Genomic DNA, 15,538 nt, shown 5'->3' with positions numbered 1-15,538 from the left:
GCCCCAGTTTATTCAGATACTGACAAAATCCATGCACCACTCCTAGGCAATCTGTTTGCTGATACCAGCCAGCTACAACCTCTGCAGCTGTAACCAACTTTACAGAAAAATTGAAGATTTGAGTCAAAATCATCTACTTTCTCTACTTTTTTTTTTAAAAAAAACATGATTTATCAGTATTCCTAAAAAGAATGAAGACATTAACAAGGAATCAGCATCTCTGAGCTGAAAGGAGAAACAGTTTCCACTTAGTTTGCAGCTTCTAGAAAGGTAAAATAATTTCCAGTGGGAGCAAAATATGTTTCAATGATAAGATAACAGAGAATCAGAATGAACAATACAATTGACTGATTGCTTTGTTTTTCAAACATCTATCCCTGACTTCTTCATGGGTGAGAAAGGGTAAAAATTTAAGCCATAAATTTTACATTTCTGTAGAGTAGTTTCAAAATGTCTATTTCAGATATGCTTTTATTCTTCCTTAAATAAAGACTTACAGAGTAAATCTATTTCAGAAGAGCATGGGGTTTTCTTTTCAACAAAATTCTGTTAAAATACTTTGTAGGTTTATCTTCATTCCAGCATGGAAAGAAAATAAAAGTCAAACCCTTTGAAGCTGTCATCAGGTGCAATTGCAATTCTCCAGACAGCTTCATCATGGTCCCAGTCAGTCCCAGTAACAGTACAAGGAATGTAGACAGCAAAGAATTTAAACATTTAGCCATTGCAAAAGTGTTGGTTTCTTTAGGAGAGCAGAGCTTTTTGTGTTGAAATGTTTGCATTCATTTAACATGATCAAAAATTAAATGACTGAAATGCGAATGTGTCCACTTACTGTTAGGAAAAAAAGGAATGAAAATGTGAATTGTCATTCAAATTTATATTTATAAAGATGGCTTATATTATTTGCTAGAGCTGAGAAAATTATACTAATACTGTTCTGATAATCTGAGAAAATGATTCAAAGGTATAAAACCTGTCTGGACCTGGGGTTGTGACTGTGATATAAAACCGTCTGAACAAAAAGAAAAAAAAATTACATATCTCTTCTTGAATATAGATTGGTGAAAGTATAGATACAAATGTAATTATTGTTTTTAATGAAGTAATAATTAAAATAATTTAAATTAAAATTGAAAATATTTTTCTGGAAATGGAAAGCTCACATACACTAAAAATGCATGTTAGAGCTATGCATATTTATTCATATAAGCATGCATATGGTATAAGGAGCAGGCATCCTGAATTCTAACTACAAATTCTAAATTAAAAAACAATTTTAAAATTTGGACTTGAGAACACTCTGCAGAACATAATTTCTCCTATCTCATTGTTAAGCAAAGATGTAATTTCAAACCAGGACCAAATGATGATTTGATGCTTAGAAGTGTACTGTGATAGACATTTTTTTTGGTGAATAGATATCCTTTTGATTACTGTACAGTAGGATTAAGTCTGCTTGGTGGGGGAAAGTAGTTTATACAGTGTCATAGAATATGTTATTTCTTTTTCTACTGCATAATTTGGACAATGATTTACTTTGGGAGAAAATGTGTAAATGTTGGAAATGTGGATGTACCGATCTTTTTCTTTTACCTTAGATTTCCCATCTTCTGCCTAGTTTTACCTCATGGTAGGACTCAAAATAAAGGTAGAAACAACTAAAACCTCTGACTATTAAAATTACTTGCCTTGTTTCAATCTAAGTTCAACCTAAAATCCTAATCCTAAAAATCTAAAATCCAATTTCCCTGTGTGGAAATGTGGATGAACCGACCTTTTCCCTTTTCCTTTATATTTCCCATCTTCTGCCTTGTTGTTATTTACCTCACAGTAGGAATCAGATAGAAACAACTAAAACATCTGATTATTAAAGTTAGTTGCCTTGTTTCAATCTAAATTCAACCTAAAACCCTAATCCTAAAAACCCAAAATCCAATTTCCCCATGTGGAAATGTGGATGAACCGACCTTTTTTCTCTTACCTTAGATTTCCCATTTTCTGCCTAGTTGATATTTACCTCAAAATAGGAATCACAATAAAGGTAGAAACAACTAAAAAGCCTTACTATTATAGTTACTTGCCTTGTTTCAATGTAAATTCAACCTAAAATCCTAATCACCTAAATTTCAGTTTCCCTGTGTGGAATTGTGGATGAACTGACCTTTTTGTTTTACCTTAGATTTTCCATCTTCTGCCTTGTTGTTATTTACCTCATTGTAAGAATCACAATAAAGGTAGAAACCACCAAACCCCCTGACTATCAAAGCTACTTGCCTTGTTTCAATCTAGATTCAGCCTAAAACCCTAAAATCCAATTTCCTCGTGTGGAAATGTGGATGAATTGACCTTTTTTCTTTTACCTTAGATTTTCCATCTTCTGCCTAGTTGAAGGAGGAATCACGATAAAGGTAGAAACAACTAAAACCCCTGACTATTATAGTCACTTGCCTTGTTTCAATCTAAATTCAACCTAAACCCCAATTTCCCCATGTGTGTGATGCCTCCAGCTCTTTGATAAAGAGAAATGTTGGGAATCTTGGACTCTCCTTAAACCCAGCCCTGCATCTCCCGGAGTTTGACAATTGAGCAGCGAGCTTTGCTGGAAAAGGGACAGGTGCTGGAGCAGAATGGGCAGGGACAGCTCTGGAGAGCCTCGGTGGGGAGAGCAGCACCTTGAAAGGTGTCTGTGGGCAGGTGCAAGGAGCAGAGTGAGGGTCCCCCGGGGCCAGCAGGAGTGAGAGCTGCTCCGGTGAGGAGTGAAGGCAGGAGCTGTGTCCCCAGGAGAGGGACACTCGCCATCTGAGCCTCCCACTCTCCTCCGCTGAGCCTCCTCCGGATGCTCTACCCGGCAGAAATGTCACTCAGGGGGAGGAGGGACAGGCGGGAGGTGGAAGGAAAGTTTATTCTATTTGTAGGGTGAGAAGGGAGGAGGAACAAGTGGAAGGATGTTTAAACAAAGGCTGGTGGGGGAGAAGTGTGATAGTTGAGAGCACGATGAAAAAAGAAGCCACTGACCTATTTTTCTCAAGAGTTTTGGTCCCCAAATGATGAATGTCATTAATTCTCTGTCTAGGAAATTTAGTGTCTTAATCGGGTTTGACAGAAAAACAAACTCTAGAATTTTTATTAGTTTTTCTTTTTTTTTAGTCTAATGGTTTAAAAATCATTCAGGCACTGCTTTAACCTGCATCTGCAATCACACTTATGCCTTGTTAAGTGACCCATTCAGACAGAAGGGGACACATTCCCTCTTTTCACATCCTTCATTGCTCCCACTGGAGAAGCTTTTGACTCTTTTGAGCCCACAGTAAACCTTAGCCTTGGAAATACTAGTATTTATCCGAGGAGCCTTTATTTTACAGCTAATATGTAGAAATTTTCCTTTTGGATCTCGCAAGAAAAATGACCTTTCCCTCCATCTAGTCCAGGCACTAGAGGGCATCCCTCGCCTGCAGGTTGCATGGTGATGCGTCCTCAAATTGCTCAGGAGAGCCCTGCAACACTGATTTCACCCTCCCTCTCTGCCTTTTCACTCCTTGTGCTGATTTATGTGCATGACAAAGAGAACAGAACTGATCTGTCAAACAATTCTTATTTTGGTCCCTAACAAAGACTCTAAAGATGCGACCTGATCCAGTCAGCAGTAAGCATCTTGCAGCAGAGCACAACTCCAAAGAGAAAAAACTTTGCAGAAAACAGTAGGCCACAAAATAATTTTCACAAAATCTGGACCTTACTGTGACAGAGAAAGCCTAGAATTAAATTTCAGTTCCTCATTGAACTTAACAGACTCCCCAAAACTCAATGAATTCAGTATGTTTTAGAGGAAGCAAAGTAGGAGTCATGACAGAGATTTTTGACTGGCTTTTGGTCAATAAACACAATAATGCAACTAATTTTGCCATATCTTGTATCACATAGATATTCAAGAGGTGGAGCATGCTTTTACCTTAAAGAGATATTAAAACCTCAATATATTGAAGACTGTGAGGACCTTTAATAATAATAAATTTAGAACTATCTGAAGAAGTCAAGAGTGACACAATCTTGGGTTCTTATGAGATGTACACAAAATGTACCTGATATTTTAGAGATTTTAATAAATAAAACTAACAAATTATTATTTCAATTTCTGTATTGCTATCACAGAGAAAAAGCTCATGTTTTTTTTCCTCTGGATTCCCTAACCCACAGAATAAGCCTGTGTCCTTCCATTTCTGCCCCCTCCAGCAGCAGGAACCACTGAAGGATGGTTTTCCTTGAAGAAATTGTGCTGTAAGTTAATTCCACTTAGAAGGAATATCTGCAAGTCCAAAGTCAGAACAGCTTATACCACCAAGAATTCAATGAGCACCACCAAGTTTGACCCAGAATTGGTTACACAGACAGGGAATGAGCTTCGCTTAATTTTCTGTTGGAATGTTAACATGGAGGTGCCAGTCCCAAAAATTCCATGAGATAAAATTCACAATTAGCATATCCAGGCAAAAAGGTCTCTGCCAAAGTGAGCTCAGGCACATCAGTATTTGCCTTTAGGACTCACAGCAAGGCAGTTAAAGAACAGAAACAACACCACAGGCTTGATAGCAGGTTTGCTACAGGCTTTGAATAAAGGCAGGGAGGTGGCACAGCTCCATTCCTGGGAAGCAGGAATCTAACCCTGACTTACAGTAAAATTTCTCAGCCATCAGCCCCAGGCCAGCAGTTGTCAAACAGTCCCTCAGTCTCTTCTGATGAATGAATGAATAACTGGTCACATAGAATCCCAGAACCATGGAATGGTCTAGGTTGAAAGAAACCTTAAAGATAACCAGCTCCATACCCTGCCATGGGCAGGGACACCTTCCACCATCCCAGGCTGCTCCAAGCCCTGTCCAGCCTGGCCTTGGACACTTCCAGGGATCCAGGGGCAGCCACAGCTTCTCTGGGTACCCCGTGTCAGGACCTCACCACCCTCACAGGCAACAAATTCTTCCTGATTTCAGCTTAAAGCCACTGTTCTCTTTACTGATAAAACCCAGCTGTGTTTATTCTGCCCTGAACCGAGATGCCTGAAGGTGGGAACAGCCCCTGCTCCTCTAACTTGGTACCTTTTCTAAGACTGTAACTCCATGAGAGCTTCCAATTGCAAGCAGGTGTGATATGGACACATCTGTGCTTCAGAGCAGCTCCACTGAACTTCCCTGTGCTCAGTGACCCCTGAAAATCTCATCCCTTGTCATAGATGCTGAAAATCATCAGTGTTGAGGATTCAATGCTATTTCTGCCTTGAAGAGTCTCCATCCTTTGGGATAATAAAAACTCACAAAGTCCTGAGCAAGCTCTTCTAATTGACCCTGCTTTGAGCAGGAGGATTGGCCTGGGAGATCACCAGAGGAGTCTTCCAGCCTCAATCCTTCTGTAATTCTGTAATTCTGTGGTAATACGTGCTGAGACCTCAGCCTACTTGCCTAGATCTTATGGCCCTTTCAGGCTATGACTGTAGAAGGTATTGACCTTTAGGATGAGCTGAGTTCTCTCAGCATCAAGGAGGAGGGATCTGAAATTCCCAGAGCTGCAACTCACAGCCAAACAACAAACTGGGTACTTAGTGGATTCACCCAGAACAGAGGAGATGCAGGTAGAGTTTCTTCCCTTTGCCTGAGGGGTTTGAACCTGCATCTCCCAGCTGAAGGTTTGAAGAACCTGGCAGTATTTGGTGAATGATATTTAAACAACAAATAAAGGCCAAGAAAGTATCTCCTGAGCCTGTCTAGATATTATCTGAAAACAGATTTCATTCATTTATGTGTGTGGGGAAAAGGCTTGTCTAAATATTATGCTTTCTTATGGGAGACAAAAAAAAATCATCACATTTTTGGACCAGCTCCAGGAAATTCATAAGTTAAAAAAAAAGAAAAGGAGGATAAACAAACCTACTTACAGAGTTAGTATAAGACATTCATCTCTCTCACAAGAACACTCAGAACATCGATTTGTAAGCACAAATCAATGCTGAGGAAACTGCAGAACCAAGACACTTGCTGGGAGCCAAGATATCTCAGAGTAAACTTCCATTCTGCAACTCACTCTTTCTGTGGCTTTAGGCAAGTCAGGTCTCTTTATACAAAATACAGATTACGGAATTTAACCCTATGGCTGAAAAGGGTTGCATGCCATGAAACATTTTAATTATGGTAATATTATATTGCAATATTAGAGACCCTACCTTCTACCAGGGAAGTCAGGAGTGTGACATTTGCTGCTTTTCTTCTTCCTGCAGGCAAATTTAGTCCAAGTCTGTCTAATTTTTCTCTCAAGCAGCGTCCTCCGTTCTTGGATTTTGCTCTGTCATGAGAGAACAGTAGGAAAGAGATATATTTGTCATTATTCTGCACCTTTCCCCCATGTTAATATAAGCCTAGAAATTGTGCACACTTCATTGACTAATATGTAGAGTAATGCTTTCAGTGGTGACATCCATGGGAAATATTTCAGAGCTATATACTTAATTTCCTGCGTGCTCTAGGTGATTCTTTAATCTAGGTGATTCTTTAACATCAGCTTTCTGGCAGAGTTAGAGGTTGTAATGCCTGTCATGGGAGCATCAGATCTTCAGGCAGTTTCCACCTAGAGGAGCCCAGTGTCCTGATTTGGGCATGGCACCTGGGGTTTCAGTGACTAAATGTAAATATTGACAGTGCAAACACTTACACCTGATTTAGCCAAGCCAGGCTTCAAAGACAAATTAGACACAAACATGACCTTAGAATCAGATTAAACAGATATCCACAATGAGTGAACTTTACTGTCTGGCTTATCTGGCTACTAAAGGAAGCCAGATAGGTACTTAAATGTAGATGTCTGTGTGGAAACCAGCTCTAACTATCCCTCCATAATTTATGTAGAGATCTGGGTATTTGGAAATGTTGTCTGCAAAGCCCAAAACTCACAAGTGAGAAGGCCAAGGCAATAGGAAATGCTGAAGCTAAAATCTCAACAATCATTGGTTATCTGTGCCCCATTGCCAAACACCTACATCCCATTGTTCTCGCAAAATGGGTCCTGGTGTGTCCCAGCTACTTTTCTGTAGTACTTTTCAGACAAATCCACTTATGCAACAGATGTAGGTTCAAATTTTTCCTCAGCCTGAGGGAATTTAAACCTGTGTCTTTCAAACAGATGCAGCAGTCAGCTGACAACCAATGTTAAAATGCTTCAACAATGAATAAAACAGTGACTGGAACCCTGATATCTCACATCCCAAATGAATGACCTGTCCTTTAATTAGATAAGCATCTATACCTTTGTTTTTTGTACAAGAAATACATAATTAACCCCAAACGAGACTGAGGGGCCCATAGCTTAGAAAAAGTAATTTCTGAGTAAATATTTTGAGGTTCATGTTCAAGTTCCTTCAGGCAGAGGAGGAAACCAAACACAGAACATCATTGTTTGAATGTTTGTTTTTATGCATTAAAAATACCACAACTTTGGCCACATTGTTTGTCAGGAAATACTTTCTGAAAAGATTTTTTTCTTTATTCAGAAGAACACTTTACTCCCAAAGCAAGCTATTTGGGAAGATAGGTAACCAGTGACTGCTGGCAGGATGCAGAAACAAGCCTTCAAGGTCTCAGTTAAACAATCAATGAGATTTTGTTTTCCTACCTCTTTCCTGGTCAAATACAGAGTGCTTGAGCATGTTCCCCAGCTGTGAAACCCTCAGTTACAAACTCACCAAATCTCTTCTATTGCTCTCTCTGATTCATAAAACAGAATCAGTACATCCAAAGTGCAGACAGGGAGGAGTCCCTGGTTTTTGCAAACTCCTGAACCATGCCAAGGGTTAATTTGGAAGAGGAGATATTTAGTCTGGGTCAAAAACCTGTGGGGATCATTCAAGCATTTTAATAACAGAGAAGTGAGGCCCCACATTCAAGTCGATGCCTTGAATCCATAATAGCTTGCACTGTATTGATGAAATCTGCAGCACGAATATTTAAATGAGAATTAGCTGAAGGTTTCTTCAGGATGAAACAAACAGAGGGGAAAATTTTGGTGAATGTAGATTTTGGATTCCAATGCCCATAGAGGCAGTTGAATGGGACTCACGCCTTGAAAACGATTTATAGTCTATAGTCATTATTCTCCAAGATGCGTCAAGACAGCTCTGGAGTGCCTGCGTGTCTCAGGCTGGTTAAAATGACTTTCAGTACAAGCAGGAGGATCAGTGTGGCCCTCAGTGCCAGCAGTGAAATAGCCCATGACTTTCCAGCTAGTTTTGATCAAAGGGTGCTCAGGCAGCTGATGCCATCTGAGCTGACGCCTCAGGGACACCGTGACTTAGATATGCCTGGCTGAATTACAGTTGCCTCCTGGTTTTCCTCTTGCAGTGTGAGGCACAGTCTGCCCCTTTCCTTCTTTCTGCTCCTGCTCTCTGCAGGTGTCTGCTCTGGTCAGTGAAGGGTCAGAGGCAAAACTTTACCTAAGTCTTCACTTCTCCCCTAATATCTCACAATGAGAAAAGTAAAAGCAGGTTATTCTATCTTCTTTGTGCTCAAAAAACCATGCAAATAAAGGAAAGAGAAGGCATCTCTACATCTCAGTTTTTTATTATTTTGTTGAGGGAGGGCTGTAACTATTGCAAAACTATTTTCTTTGAGATTGTTTCTCAGCACGAATTTAGATTTGTAGGTCTGGTGAAATTTTCCACACATTGAATTTCCTTTTCCTTTTTTGCTCAAAACTAGTCAAAGCAATATCTATCCACATCTGATGAGTAACTGAACAGAGGAGGTAAAAAAAAATCAGCTTGATGAAAAATGTAAACTTGCTAATTTACTGAAAATTCCCCAGTGTTCCCTCCTGATCCATCCCCTTCTGTTCACCTCAAGTGCAACCACTATCCAAGTAGGGGAAAAGAACTGTTGAAAATAAATAAAATTACAGCAATTACTGCATTGTCTAGGAGTTGTTATCCTCACCTTCAACTTACCTTCTCAAAATACCTCCGAGGAGGGAGGCGTTGAGGCATTCTGGTGGTGAAAGGCGCCTCTTCACCTCGGCGATGGTCACTTTGTACTTGGAAGTGGAGCTGAGCAGGGACAAGCGACCAGGAACGGAGCAGAACAGGTCAGTGGGGTTCACAACACAGGTGCCACCTTCAAAAAAAGGAAATATTAAAGTGAGGGAAAGCTCCTCTTCTGTGTTTTGGCAAACTCAACCATGAAGAACAATTCCGTGCTTCTCTTGTGGTTGATTTTGTTTGGGTTTGGTTTTTCTTAGGGTGTGTGTGGTTTGGCTTTCTGTAATATTATTGTTCTGAGAAAAATGAATGTGTTGGAATTTCAGTGTGGGAACAGTGAATTATTAGTTCTCATAAGCTTTACCGTCAAAACACCTTGTTATGGTTATTTGATATCATTTGATTTCATGCTCTGAAAAAATTACCTATTATCACTAAGGTCTCTCCAATCTAGTATAAACTTTAAAAATAAGATTGAACCCTCACTCACAATTTTAAAAAAACACAGTTTGTGAAAATATTAGGATGTTGGTTCTAATGAGAAACGTTAAATTTAACTCTCATAGCAGTATCTAGGATTACAAAGATGCAAGAAGACCATGGATGTGCAGTGATTTGCCGCAAGAACAGCTTTCCACACCTTTGAACTCATAAATTCCTTCCAAAGTTAGGTCAAATCCTCAGCTGATATTAACGATTGAAATCTATTGAGCTACATCAGTTTATCTCAGGTTAGCTGTGCAATTGTTTATTTCTTGAGAGTGGCAATTACTTGGCCTGGGTCTAAAACTGCTGAATGATCACCAAATCTTTCAGTCAAGACTGTGATCAATAACTCCTCAGGCAAAACTGAGCTTTTAACTTAAAGTTAGTGTGAGAGAGAGAAAGAGAGAAAACTTTCTCTTCAACTGATCCAAGAGAGTAGAACAAACTCCCAGGGAAAAAAAAGAAATAATCTTAAGGACTAACACATATTTTATCACCAAGCACAAAACACTTTTCTTTGACCTGCCTTCTCCAACCTGACTACAACAAAAAAAATCTGTGAAGGAAATAAACCTTACCACTGCATGCACTATTATTCCCTGAGGGAAAGATGAGAAAAAGAAGAATGAGCTGCATATGACAGTGATACAAAATATCATAAAATTCAATGCACTACTAGGAGAAGTTCAGATTGTTTATATGAGGATGATGATGTGAAGACCTTCTTAGAGTAGAATGGATCTGTGCTCATCACTCATGCTTAAAGGAGGCATATTGTATCTTTCAAAATACCCTGATAGTTTCTTTTTTCCTATGAACATTTTAATCTCTTTTGACTACAAAATCTCACTTTGTTGCACTTAAAAATTTTAGCTTCTAACCAAAATTCTATAATGAGAATAGAATAGAATAGAATAGAATAGAATAGAATAGAATAGAATAGAATAGAATAGAATAACAATTAAAAGGTCCCTTTAGGTAAGATCCTACGCCTTTATCAACTTACACATGCAGCCCTCTTAAAATTAAGGTGACTCTGTTCCACTTCTCACAGAGACAGACTGAAGGATGAACCTTCATTAAATGCAGACTATTGCTTGCTTACATAAGGCAAACAGAATTTCTTTCCAAATATTTCAGCTCTTGAAGGTATATTTAAACATTTGTGCTGACAGCAACACCAGAAAAGAACATCTCTTGGTATCAATCCCAGATGGGTGAGATCCTGACTCTGTACAGCAGGGTATTTTATGACTTCTAATTATGTTCCAGGGCAGATATTAGTGTCCACTTCTTAGACAGGATATAGAGACAATTCATGCATCACCAAAATATAGGCACATCAAGGGCACCGATGCACATTTTTACACAGCTCAAAGCTACAATTAATGAGCTCAAGTGCTCAAACACAGAAATCTGGCACCACACGCCTGAAATAATTTTTGGTCTGTGTTGTTTTGGTGTGTTTGGGTTTTCTTTGGTAGATTTTCTTTTTCTTTTTTTTTTTCCAGAAACCTGTAAATATTTTCAAGTAACGTTTTCCAACTTCTGGTCTGTCAGGTACATTTGTGAAGAGCGTTAACACGGAGTAGATCTGTTTGTTTGGCATCTGCCACACAATGCACATACACACGTGTATATATATATACGTGTCAAGAAAACAGTAGCACTGTCTACATATTTATTTACTTCAATGAGTCTCTAGATTTTATAACGAGTGAGACTGTACTGAAATCAGTGTCATATTAAAGTTCATCTCCTTGCCAGGTTAAGCCAGTATGTGCACCCTTTATGCCAGATAAATAATTGTTCCTTTAATCCAAAAACCTGTTACCCTGCAGCTGCTCCTACACTAACAAGAATTTACTGCAACGCTTCTTATTACTATTTAGTAGAAAGTTGCTTACAGTCTGAAATATTTTAAAATATTATGCCCAAGCAACGTGATCTAAACCAAGGAAGTTCCAGGTGAGCCAGGTATGGGTTAAAAATAAAAGAACTCAGCAAGTCTAGATCATTTGCTTTCCAGAAACATGGGGAAAAAGTAGCAAATTACAAGAAGGTAAAATCTATTGCATGTAATTATTTCACTCAATTAATTATTCATTGACACAGCAACAGAGAGCAGTGTGGTGCTTTCTAGATGAAGATATATCTTTGTCACAAGCTGTGTGCATTTTTAAAGGCATTAATTTCCTACCAAAAACACCACCTTGGAGAGGAGATGGATGAAGACCTGGCCTTTGCACCACTGGTAAACAGAAAAAGGCATAGCGGGCTGCTGGAAAGAGATGAGAAAGGAGAAGGGCAGCCACACGGGAAGATTAAGGATTAGGTTTCTTGTCAAGCACAAGCTTCAGAGTGTTCCTTCCCTCCTTGTGTTCGTGTGTTAGAGTGATTTTGCAAAGCAGCTTAACATGAAGACCACAAGAAATGTTTTAAGGTGAACTAAACAGCAGTGGCAACAATCAGATTTTTTCCTGTCAACACAATGCCATTGTAGGTGCTGCTGGAAAAGTCAATCCTCGCTTAATTGCTGACCCAATCTTGTCATAACAGAGCACTTGAGAGGTGGGATGCTAAGACACGAGCAGAAGAAGCAGAAATAATGCCTCAAAACCAGAGTGGAAATAATGCTTTTCATGAGTCTAGTGATTCAGCCTGGAGATCCCTGTTACTCTCAGCAGTTTTTGCTGGCTTTGGAAATCTTTGCAGACTGACTTCTGGTGCCAGGACACATAAAACCCCCTCAGCTCATCAAATTAAGAGCCCCACATGCAGGAGCAACAAAGAAATCTGCCCACAAATTTCTTTTTGCCACCCAAAGTGTGCCTGAAGAAGGGCAAGCTGTGGCCCTTGCACCCTGGCTCATTATCCATGGTATTCATCCTATGGAAAAGCCAGAAAATAGAAAAGGAGAGCAGGCAGACAGTGAGATAACTGGTGGGATCATCCAGCTGATTGCCTCAGCAATTTTGTGCTCTGAGTTCCACATGAAATGGGCCTGTGAGTGTTAAGATTCTTTTTAGGACAACTGTTTATTCCCATAGGGAAGTGATAATGTGGTCTGATCTGATTTCATCTGTTGCCATAAGGTACTACTTTGGAAATGACTGTAAATGGTGATGGTTGTGCTCTTACAGCCAGAGGTCTGGAAACAGAGGCAGGACAAGATTTAGGCAAAGGGAGAATTATAATTTATATTGCAACTGATAGATTAGGGGGAAAAAAGAAAGGAGGGAAGATTTCAGGCACTCAATCTCTTCTTTAAGGCTTCTCTCTCATCCAACTCTATTCCATTACTTCTTTATTCATGACAGTTTTCATCTCTAATCTGTCATCTTCATGTTGATTTCAATAAATACAATTTATTTTTGCAATAAACGCAAGATAATAATGGGTGGGAAAGATGCTTTGTGCAGCTGATCTCATCTAGGTGAGAGATCAAGGGCCCAAAACTGCTGTGTACTGAACCCCCACATCACCACAAAAGAATATATATAACCTGATGTAGTTAAAGATGTCCCTGCTCATTGCAAAGGGTTGGACAAGATGACTTTTAAAGGTCTCTTCCAACACAAAATATTCTATTATTATAATCTATGATTATTTTCAAGTGTCCTGAGAGAGAGGAATGACAAAGGACTAAGTTTGTTTACTTTGGGAGCCCAAACCTTTTCCTTCTGACTGACTGGTTCATGCTCCACACAGGGTCCTCCTTCATGAGAACTGTGCTTTTGCTTTGTTTCCCAAGCCTAGAACAAGCAAAAGTTAGACTATGTGGCACTGGAAAAGGTATTCAGAGCAAACATGGGGAGAGCATTTTCCCTCTCTCATCCCTGTCTCCACATCAAATAGCACACGTGGGTACAAGATGCCAGCACAAGTGATGATGGGTTGTGCAGATGACAGCAGGGAGAACAGAGCCCTGCTCGAACCCACCCATCTTGTCAGCACAATGAAAATCCCAATAACACACGTGGAGAGGGAGCTGGCTCTGTTTTGGTTGCAGGTTCCCTTTGTACAGATGAAGAGAACAATGGGATGACTGGAGTGAGGTCATTTATTCTGACTTAGTTACTCGGGCACCTGCCGAAATGTGAGGCTCCCTTACACCACCAGAGTAAAATATTTGTGCATCCTTTCATCAATAAAATCAACATTCTGGAATATTTTTTATACTTTTCATAGGCAATGGTTATGGTTTTTTTTCAGGAATGACAGAGACAAATGTCCATGATTGTCACTAGATGGTTTTTACACTTCAAATACAATTTTTTTCTAAAATATTTGTCTATAATTTTGTGCATCCTTACAACTCTTAAAGGCCATCTTTTATTTGTTAATTGTAACTGCCACAATATGATGAGTGTTTCATATTCATTCAATACAACATAGTCCCTCTCTCCAAGATATTCACCTGTAAATGTCATGCACCTATGTAAGGAAACATCATAATACACTGGTGACAACACTGCAGAAGTGCTGTTTATTTTGTTTTTCAGGATATAGACATTTGTGTACTTGTGTACATTATTAAGTATAAGCACACCTGAATGTCAACAGATTGATCTTATATAAAATATTAATAGCATACTATGCTTTTTATTAGTCTATTATTTATATTTACAGGTGCTGTTTGTGAGGTACTCCAGTTTATAGTGTATTTTCTGCCCTGTGCTGAAATTCTGGCAAGTTTAGAGTACGTTAGGAAATAAAGACATTAGAATCTGTCTCTCCTTAGCTTTATTCCCTTATCATGTAGCAAATGTAAGCAAGCAGTCATCAGTACAGATTTTGTCAGTACTGTTTAATCCCATTTTCAGTTCCAAAAGGTCTATAAGCAATGTAAAATGTTCTCCAAATTATCCTCACATGACCCAGTCATTAGCATCAGCAGCTAAATATTCAAAACTCTAAAACTAATCTACATTTGTCAGGAAAAATAGGAAGTACTGAAATTTTTTGGTTTTTTCCCCAGTTATTCTTTTAGTTTCATTTAAGTTAACAAACTTTTCATTGCATTGGTAGCCACATAAAACGAGCTCATGCCACGAAGATAAACAATTCTGAGATGTCCCTCACTACAACATTCACGCCAAGCAAACAAAGACATGCCTGCATGAACAGCATGAGGAATTTTTAAATATAAACCAAAATGTTCAGTAAGATTGAGGGTATCACCATCAGTTTGTAAGACCAGCCTCTTACCTACACCACCTAAACAAAAATTCTTTGGTTTTTAAGGATATTAAGAACTGTAAGAGTTTTAAGTGTAAGCAAGGTTTAAAAAAGAGCTTGGGAGAAGCAAGGTGAAAAAGAGAATAATACGAATAAGTTGGTTTGTTACAGGAAACCAGCTTTAAGGATTGTATGATGTAAAAATATCTCAAGCCACCAGGACCAGCCCTCCATTATCGAGGTGTATCAGCACTGACAGAGGAGAATTTCTGTGACTAGGAGTCACAGGGTTGAAGGGTAAGATCCAAACCATACCCAAATTAAAATATATTTGCTACATTCCTCTTTCCCATACACAAGGGAAATGCACCTTCCCAATGCCTCTCCAGGTCGTCTCTGTGCCACTGGCTTGGGAAAACTGCTGAGTGCAGCTGGAGAGTGCCCGTGCCCCTGCAGGACAAAGGCTTGGGTAGGCTGTGTGTGGTGTGGGGTGTGAAGGTGTGGTAAAGGTTTGGGGCTCTGCCCAAGGTGCCCCACGAGTGGGGCAGAGACACTTGAAAGGTGAATCTGAACCAGGAGCCGCTGGCTGGCTCTGTGTGTGTGTGTCCTGTACGTGTCGTGTGTTTGTTGTGTGCCCGCTTGCCCTGTGCTCTTGCACACTTCACTCCCGGTGTGTGCCTGAGTTCTTGACATTCCAGGGGCAGCTCAGCGTGGTGCGCATCCCGTCCGTGCCTGGCTGCAACATCTCCGCTGAGGCAGGCAAAGCTGGGACTGTGCAGACCGTGACACTCCGCAGCTCGAAATGGAGCAAAATGCGATAGAAAAGACAGAATACACAACCTCTACCCCAGCAGGAATGGG

The 15,538-nt window shown here is 39.6% G+C and overlaps 1 protein-coding gene across 3 annotated transcripts in view; it reads right to left on the bottom strand.

The window, feature by feature from the left end:
* The window catches only part of TFAP2D (transcription factor AP-2 delta), a 53,822-nt gene that overhangs the window by 27,668 nt on the left and 10,616 nt on the right, over window positions 1-15,538 (bottom strand). For all 3 annotated transcript variants that reach the window (XM_064709919.1, XM_064709920.1, XM_064709918.1), the window contains 2 exons: window positions 8,981-9,146; window positions 6,212-6,330 (listed from right to left, as the gene is read on the bottom strand). In XM_064709919.1, the coding sequence (XP_064565989.1) occupies window positions 6,212-6,330; window positions 8,981-9,146 (285 nt within the window). The remainder of the gene's footprint in view (window positions 1-6,211; window positions 6,331-8,980; window positions 9,147-15,538) is intronic.

Source organism: Zonotrichia leucophrys, chromosome 3 (assembly GCF_028769735.1).
Source record: "Zonotrichia leucophrys gambelii isolate GWCS_2022_RI chromosome 3, RI_Zleu_2.0, whole genome shotgun sequence".
In the NCBI taxonomy this organism is placed as follows: Eukaryota; Metazoa; Chordata; class Aves; order Passeriformes; family Passerellidae; genus Zonotrichia; species Zonotrichia leucophrys.
The sequence above is the reverse complement of the archived record's forward strand: the minus strand, read 5'-3'. Positions and strand labels throughout refer to the sequence as shown.